We start from the raw sequence: 9,297 nt of genomic DNA, 5'->3' as shown, positions 1-9,297 counted from the left end.
GTATCTATACTTTTCTTGCATTTGATGAATTTGGCTAAACAACTCCCACATGCTATCACTTAGTTCTTCTTCTAATTATAAATAAATTATGCTAAGATTCTTACTTATCCATAACCTTGACCTTTTCGTGCATTTGAAGTCTATAACTATGCTTCTAATTAATTAGTGTTTCTTTCATTTGACGAATAATTTTTGTTTGAAAACAAAGTTTGTTTCAAACAATTTATATATAAATATCCTGAAATATATACATCAAAATTAGTTAGCGCAATAAAACACGTTATTAGCTGTCGATTAACAAACACTTAGTATAATATAGAGTTTAAGAGGACTCGTAATATTATATGATAAATTAAAGACTAACCAAAGGTCTTTAAAACAAATAAAAGCAGTGGCAGCAATCATCATCCGACCATTAAAAGACAAGTGCACGCACACGAGTGACTCTCTTTCCTTTATCCTTTGCTTATCATGCAATTAATGATTCATGATTATGACATCTACTAAACAGTATCAATTTCTTTTTAATATCTTGAATTGAATGTGAACCACAAAGGTGATGTGTCATTCTAATATACATTCATTTATATTTTCGTCCTATACACTTATAATTATACAAATTACAATGTATAAATGAATTTATACAAAACTGAACAATTTGTATAAAATTGAATGTTTGTAGCGAATTATACAAATCAAAAGCTCCATAGCAAACATAAAATTTACTATGAAGCGCAATTATGCAAACTATAACTATAACATACAAATATGATTTTTATGTTTGCTATATGTGAAAGTTGCTCTTCATTTATCACGTAATCATGATTAAGTAATATGTATTCTCACGATGAATCAATCACGTCCTAGCCGGAATCTGTAAGCTAGTTGGTGATGTTTTTGGCTTCACATCAAAAGGAAGTGAGATCATGGCAGGGGCAGAATCTGGATTTACCTCTTGAAATGGTACTTCAAAGGTCAATGACTGGTACAAGCAAACCTCATCTTCTTTGCAATAGTATACCTGAAATTGGAAGTGGCAATAGTACTCATTGAAAATGCAACTCTAAGATGGACCATTATAAACTAGGAAAGTGATAGCATTCTCATTGGGCTAAAGGTACACAAATACTACATGAGATGCTACTAACACATTGCTAGTCTAATGTGGTGAATTCGGGCCCAGTTACAAGGCCTTCGATAAGTTTGTGTGCCTCTCAAGTTAATTTTTGTAAGTACGTTCATAGGGGACAAAATCTATATTATCAATCCTGGCATAGCACATATTGCTTTGCTAGACTGAAGATATCACATAGCACATAAGCCATGACATTATGCTTATCATCGAGAGCATATTGTCAATTCATGTAGCGAGGTAGAACACTACATGGGATGCTACTAACAAATGGCTACTTGAAAGCATATATATATCAAGTCAATATCAATTCCCCAAAGCACTGATGCTTTATTTTGCTCAAAATATTGCCTGGCATAGTCTTCTTCATTAAATGGCTGAATATAGATGCGCATGGCTAAGGAGGTAAATGCAAGCCATAAACTTCACTAAACTAAAGTAAAACTTAAAAGATATATTCAACAGATAGTCATACCTTGCAATAAACTCTGCCGGTGGATGGTGAAGCAGAAGATCTTCTGAAGTGCACTACTGCAGAACCTTCTGGGCTGAGATTACCCTCCAAGGAATCAACCTCAGCAGCATTATCTGGATCAAAATCTATGCTATATTTACTCTTGGCTTCCTGCATTTGGTACAAGGTAGAAACGCCTATGAGGCAAAATAAACAGGGACATATTGTGGTGGTAAATTCTAAGGGTAGGAAAATACTGTTCCTATTTTCTTAATCTGTTCAGAAGAGAGAAAGAAAACCTTGGAGAAATGGTATCCTTCAGGTACCGAGATTCTTAAGTTCAATGTACCCTCACTGGATGAACCACCATTAACTACAACAGTCTGTGTGTCAGCTCCAGATCGCCGTCTAAGGCGCTTCAAAGATCTGGATTTAAGTGGAGGCTGCACTCCTTTCAACTCCAGAGTAAGAACTTCAGCTTCTGACTTGTTCAGGTCTAAGTATCTTATCACACTGTTATTTGTATCTGCTATGTATAATCTTCCTAAAAAGGTTATATAAAATAGCATCAAATACAAGTATCAGCTGTTACATTTTCAAAACACAGAGATACAAACAAAGGTACGATCTAACTCAAAACTTAAGACTTGGATCTCATATTCTGGAATAACATTGCCATTGCAGGGTACATTTTCTTGGTTTAACTTGTCAATGAGACTAAAGTCCCTTAAACAATTGAAGACATTGCAAAAAGTATTAATGAATCTTAAGCAATTGATACCCTAGTGACCAGAAGTGTATATCATCCCGTCTTCTCCCAAATTTCTTCTTTTTGGCTTTGCCTTCACAATCATCACCAAATTGCTCACTCGTGCAAGAAGTATACATAACAATGGCCTTGATAGCCACCAATATTTTTTTAGGACATAACTGGTGCCATGCTCCATCAAGAGACATGATACACCTTAGGTGCAGCTTCTAATGCACCAAAATCCCAAGTATCTCTCTCTCTCTCTCAGGACAATTGTGATAGAAAAGCAAAATGAGGTAACTTAAGATATAGGAGCAGATCAGTTGAGAAGTGTTTATGCAGGAATGAGCCATGAACACTTCACACGTGTTTATGCAGGACTGAGTGTTGTCATAATTTGATTTCTTTTAACAGAATTACTCATCCCACATGAAAATAGACCTTAAACTTAATTCTTTAGCAGGAACATCTACTTGGTCAATTACAAACTACTGTGATGCATAACCAGCACTCCTACTATTCTTGCTAGTGCAGCTTAAGATGAGTATATATAAATTAAGCGTGATAGAGCTCCTGCAATAATTTGTGAGGATTGCAGAGTTTAGACCACCAATTTCATTGTGATTATTTATGTCTCTTATTCCTGCAAAGTTTTATAGTCCACTCTCAGAGTGAGCAATCAGCCAAGTGAAATTGTGTACAAAGAAGAAGAGATTACCATTTTCTGCTTCAACAATTCCAGATGGTTCTGAGAACTGCACGTAAATAAAAACAAAAAGAAAGAAGAGAAACACCAAAATTGAAAGTCAGAGATCCTAGCAGTAAAAGCAATTTATCTTAAGAATGGGAAATTTAAGAATCAAGAAGAAAATTATACTTCGCGCATGTTAATTGAAGGTTTAAAGGGACAAAACGTAAGACTCCTTTTTTTTTTCTCCTTTAATAAGGTAAAATTTTGTTCATGTATGGTTGAAAGGATCTTTCCATATAAAAGAAGTACACAAAAGGAAATAGTTTTGTGCAGATTGGGTGCTCTTTGTAGAAATAGCAATGTTCTTTTAGTCAGTATCTTATTGCATATAATCTAGGACTTATCTCCCAAATTGGGGTGCCTTTTCCCTCTTTGTTCAACACAACCTCTGACTAATTGTAGTCCGATTTTTTAAGAAAAATAGCAGTAATTGTAGATACTTGGGAGATAAGTCCTAGATTATATGCAATAAGAACATTTTACTTGGAGAAATAATGACCTCACAAGCTACTGCTGATTGATGATGAAATTTTGCGTAGAAAAGGTTTGGTGGGAGGGGTATGCCTTCTCGTGTATAAGGGACTTGTAACTAAATAGATTGTTTACAGATGCAGCCACATATTTTAGAAAAATGCTATGCTGGATTTAAATTATTCATGTGTCAGCAGTTTATTATGTCCATCAAGTTGGAGAAATAATATGGTCTAGGTACTCATTTCCATGCTAATGCTATTAAGTGTAACATCCATGTGGACATAAAATATGATTGGTTGCAATGAATGTCAGAATGTAACACTAATGTCCAGAATATGATACAAGAAAAGATATATGAACTCTTTCCAACCTGAGCTGCCACCGCTGCTCCATCTTTGAAACCAGCCTCACCAACACCAGCTAATGTAGTCACCCTTTTACTATCTGGATCTAGTTTCTTAATCTGGCAAGTTAAACAAAAGAGGAAAGCTTTTACTTAACTGAGATGTTTCTGTTACGGTACCAAAACAAGTAGTTCATTATTGAAATATAAGTTGCATAAAATGGTTTCTTTGAGCTTGAAATCGTAACAAGCATCATATGAAACATCGCTTTTCAAGGTCACTAGTTGATTGAAAGGAGAAGCAGGAAAGGCCACAAACTTTTAAAACCTAATACTTCACTATTATTCTACATACGAGCAACTGTTTCTTATCTGGCATAAGGCACCACAATTTCAGCATAATTTTTTTTTGTCTAAATAAATTAGATGATTTGTCAAAATTGTTCACAGTGCCAATTTCTGGTTAAGCAGACTAAACTTTATTAGCTTTGATATCTCAATCATAACATTAATCAAGAGGAAGCCACAAACTCCACCATAAGTTGTACCATTATTGACATAGTGTCGCCTTGATATTAAGTGTAAGATCACATGCTATTAACCCTCCTATCAACCTTCACCACACGGTTTCAATCTTCCCAAAGGCCCTTCTCTCTTCTCCTCCTTCACTTTTCATAAACCCACCAAATCACAAAAAGATTTTCAAACAAAAAGGTGCAAGTTATAATGATAATCTTCGATCAAGTCCAAATAACTAGAAATAATTTATGACTATCCAGATCATGTTTGAAAAAGAAAACCAAATGTTTTGTACCAAAATAAAAGGTTCTTATGGAGGTAGAGAGAGTGAATGATAAAACAAAGCTATTGGGAGACGGCAGATGACTAATATGTTTTACAAATCAACACATTTTTACATTCATGGCTTCCATACAAAAAAAAAAAGTACTTAAGATAGGAGTTGGGCAATAAAGCGATAGCATCAGGTTAGCTGCATTTAGTATTTCTTCCATTGGAGGTCTGTCTTCTCAGAGCATAGCTGTTTGGTCTTTTCCACTAGAATAATATGTTGATAATAGTGGAAGCATATATTATAGTGATTGAGAAGTTAGTTTGACAAATGAACATCACATCATAGTTCAAACTAAATTAATTATAATATGTCTTAGGAGAAGTGTGTTAAAGATCATAAGATGTCATAAAATTGTGTCACATATGGAGCAAATGTTTACTGTTAAAAAATTAGCCTGTAAGTACCTTGTGATTATAAGAATCTGCAATATAAACTTGACCATCCTTTCCACATAAAACACCTAACGGATGTTGAAGAAGTACTTCAGAGCCTATTCCATCATGGTCACCGAACTGCACAAAAAATGCTCCTTTAACAAGTTTATTTCTGTCACAAATGTGACTAAAATATACTAGAGAATGCAAATCTGGTTTCTTTGGCTTCACACAAAATTACCCTAAACAAGTTTTCTGCAATAACTGGATCACCACCAGCCAGTGATCTTGAACCTCCTGTTCTTAGATTAACTGCCCGAATGGAGCTACTCTCACTATCAGCAACATATGCCTCCTTAAGATCTACAAAAAACAAGTAAATGAGTAATTAAATGCTGGCAACTTGAAAGGTTTTGGCAAGGTGAAGAGGAAAACTTCAAATACCATCCCTGCAGTGATATGGTGGACTATTTGGAAAGAAAAGAATGCCAGAGTTTTTGAGAGAGAATCTGAATCTGTAATTAGTATCAAATACGTATATCTTCTCTTCTTTTTATTTTTTTGGTGCAACCTGGCTATTGCAACTGACATAGATGCCATGATTCACTTCCTGAGCTCTTTACACAATTTGTAATGTAGCCTCCTTTTGTACTTATTTTACAGCATTCTCTTATTGCTAAATTAATTTTTTGATCAGGATACAGAAATAATATACTGAGCTCTAACAATCAAAAAGAAAAAGTAAACGAATTATATCAAAAGAAAAGGTAAAAACTATAGACCAGTTCAAAAGAACAATTTATGTCTTGTTAAGAGATTACCTCGTGACAAGGAAATCCCAGAAGGTTGAGCAAATGACGTGCTTGTAGAGCTTTCCCATGGCCAAGAAGAAGATGATACGTAAACATCAGCAAGTTTGTCTAAAGTAAGTGGCTAAAAGGAAATGTTCTCACAACTAACACATACAAGGACAAGTCATACAAAGATAGAAGCTAAAACCCAAAAACTAAAAGCACAAAGCAGGTTTCTCCTTTCCACATTACATTAGTTTAATCCCTGTTTTCTTTTGGCTGAAGCTCCTGCTGATTCATGGAGATCCATTATTTTCATTAAGTGTTACTAGGAAGTAATAGTAACCATATTGTAAGTAGCCAAACAGAGAAAATTTGCTAGTGCTAATGTTGAACCAAATTTTTACTAGGAAGAGATCCAGAGCACATTATCAAGATTCAAGACCAAAAGGGATATATATTCCTTTGAGTATGGGTTAGCTTTTGTACTCTTCATGTTCCAATGAATTAAGTTAGATGATAGTGTTAGAAGTCCACAGAACATGGGTTCCAAATTCATAATGGAACTTTCAGAAGAAAATTGATCTTAAAATGCCACTCAAACTAATATCCGCCTGTGCGTTGATGAGTCTTTGACAACTTCTCCAATCTTTGTGAAATACCTTGCCAAAAGAGCCCAGTCCATAAAAACTCTTACTGTTATCCCTAAAAATGAGAGATCTTTTAGAAAGCCTACACGGGCAGTTCAAAAGAAGAGGCATATCCATGCAGTCCTAAAATATGACTACACTGATAGATTCACAGAGCAAGTGTAAAGCAGTGAATCAAAAAGTGTGAACTGAGTTTGTTTCTGTCTTTGTTTATCAGTGAAAGATCTGGTCCTCAGTTGGTTCTCTCTCGCTCTAGATTAACACATGGATCCTTTTTCTAAGCAAAAAGAGGAAACCCTTTTCTTCAAAACGGCTTGGAAACTAGTTTTGAAGTACAAAGCACCTTAAAAGAAAGTGTGACAAACAGATGATGATTAGTGAGCATCATAGCATTTAAGAATTAATCTCATATAAACAACTAGCACAATTAACCAGCATTCTGCTGAAACTCTAGTTAAGCTAACACACAGGCAGACACACACACATATTACCTTGAGCCATTCAAATTCCTCTCATAACCATTCCCACTGAAAGCTCTTGTAACTCCATCCGATGTCTTGTGTTCCCAGATCTGATGCTGACCAGCCATTGCGATGTAGACAATTTCATTCTCAGGTTCAAAGCAGACATCCCATGGAGAGTTGAGAAGCTGAAAATATGACCAATGATGTTCAGTTCCAAAGAAAAAAGGATGATTCACAAGACTATATTTGAAATTGATTAAAGAGAGAAATAAAATTAGAGCACGAAACTACATATGCAATAAGCTAGAGCTAACTGGAACCAGTTGGTGACCAAGTAATTATTTAATTTGATCCAATCTTGCCTGTGCAGTTCCAGTTCCTCCCCCTTCATAATCAGAACCTTTTGTTCCATTTCCCGCAAGGGTCCGCACTGTCTCATTAACAAAGTCAATGACCCTACAGTAATGGAACTCAATAGGTTAAACTAAAAGCTTCCTTAAATTATCCAGGTAAAGAAAATTATTATCTCATAAAAAAGCTATAAGCACATCAAGGCCAACTAAAAAGGAAATTGAAGTAAAAACTTTCATCTGTCAAAAATACAAATATAAGGAAACAGAACGTCAAACCGTATGTTGTTAATGCTAGGAAATGAGAAGTTAAAAAGTTTTTGAATGAATTTTAAATGGGAACTAGGATGATTTAGGAAGAGGGGATAATTTGGCTGTATTTGGCTGTCAGGTTAATCGGTTAGACCACAGAATGACAATTAGTATTCAAATTGACAGCACAGAGGACAGGAAAGGAAGATGTATATATGCCTGAATGTTATTTGTAGAGAACTAGACGACCAGAGTGAATTGAGGAAACTTATCAGTGTAATTTGGCATCATATCATCCGGTGGGTGAGATACTAATTTGAGGATTAGTATTCCATCGGATTTGGTCCTAGAAGACTACTTTACCTCCAAATCTAAATGATAAAGGCAAACATTTTCCTTAGTATTCCCCCATCCTCAATCCAATCCAGTTTCTCCTGCTCCTTCTCCTTCCTCGGCTTATCCGCATCCCTACTCCACTAATATTTCGAACATATTCTTCACCAGCAAGATCAAGATCATTATTTCACTGTGGCCTGATGGCGATCCCTGTCAACTCCAACCCCACATCTAACCCAGCCTACTGGCTCCCCCGCCCAAGCTCAAGAAATCTCTCTTTTTCCCCTCGCACCCACCCTATAGTGAGTAGTTCTACTCCCCCTTTCCCACCAGTGGTGGAACAAATATCCTTAATCATTTTCTTTTTCTTCATTTCAGTTGCTTTTTTTTCTGTGGTTATGTTCTAATATCTTCTGGTTCTTTGTTTACAGAACATTCTTTTCAACAAGCTTTTTAAGTATCTTCGTTTCCACTAGTTTTTCTTACTGTTTTGACAGTATGAACCAACTTGAGGAAACATAGAACAACTATTTAAGTTCTCCTGTTAATCAACTATATTTCCCTAATTTCTTTTCCAGGAAAGGATATGAAAACCTGTCAAAAAAAGTCATATGTTGTCAAAAAAAAGGTCATATGTTGTCAAAAAAAAGTCATATGTAATCAATTATTCACGGTTTAATTTGGCCTCATGGAAAATCAACCAGTTCTGGAGACGCCACATATGAAGATTCTTAAAATAAACTTCAAACCTAATGAAGCAATTATTACCCACGTATGTGGTCTCTCTTTTCTGGTCAGCTACAGATAGATTAGTCAAAACCAAACTAAAAATTAAATGAAAAGGAGTACCTTATTAAAAAGTACAGAATAAAAATGATAGGGATGGTTATCAACATGTAAAGTTAAAAGCTTTGATATTTAGATTCTGCCTTTGTAATCTTGAGTTGAGGAATACCAATTCCAACTAAAAAAAAAAATGGCATAAAAAATTCAAATGAATCTAAAAGAAAAATTTAGGCCATTATATTCAAACTAGGAGTAGCTTTCAACAACTACTTTATCATCTTGAATCCTATTGCGACTAATAAAATATTCAGCTCGAGTTAACTAAAGATCTCCATGTATCATCAAACTACTTAATGTAAACTGAGGAGATACCACTATAGCACAAATAATTCCCATTTCAAGAAAGAAAGATAAAAGCACATCAAGAAGTGCAGTTTTTTTATTTTATAATCACAAAGAAGCAAAACTTCTTCCATGCAAACAAAAATAGATAATATACCCTTTGGTCAAGCCATGTCCTCCCCCCCCCCCCCCAA

The 9,297-nt window shown here is 35.1% G+C and overlaps 1 protein-coding gene across 5 annotated transcripts in view; it reads right to left on the bottom strand.

The window, feature by feature from the left end:
* Positions 1–610: 610 nt before the first annotated feature.
* LOC102582842 (NHL repeat-containing protein 2) overlaps positions 611–9,297 on the bottom strand; it is a 24,567-nt gene continuing 15,880 nt past the window's right edge. For 4 of the 5 annotated variants that reach the window (XM_006344714.2, XM_015307557.1, XM_006344715.2 and 1 more), the window contains 10 exons: positions 7,400–7,493; positions 7,065–7,222; positions 5,954–6,003; positions 5,374–5,495; positions 5,163–5,270; positions 3,933–4,025; positions 3,056–3,092; positions 1,886–2,130; positions 1,608–1,757; positions 611–1,021 (listed from right to left, as the gene is read on the bottom strand). In XM_006344714.2, coding sequence (XP_006344776.1) covers positions 857–1,021; positions 1,608–1,757; positions 1,886–2,130; positions 3,056–3,092; positions 3,933–4,025; positions 5,163–5,270; positions 5,374–5,495; positions 5,954–6,003; positions 7,065–7,222; positions 7,400–7,493 — 1,222 coding nt within the window. In that variant the 3' untranslated portion in view covers positions 611–856. The other variant, XM_015307558.1, reaches the window with a different exon arrangement.

Source organism: Solanum tuberosum, unplaced genomic scaffold (genome assembly GCF_000226075.1).
Source record: "Solanum tuberosum cultivar DM 1-3 516 R44 unplaced genomic scaffold, SolTub_3.0 scf00060, whole genome shotgun sequence".
NCBI lineage: Eukaryota > Viridiplantae > Streptophyta > Magnoliopsida > Solanales > Solanaceae > Solanum > Solanum tuberosum.
This window is presented reverse-complemented; position numbering and strand designations above follow the sequence as displayed.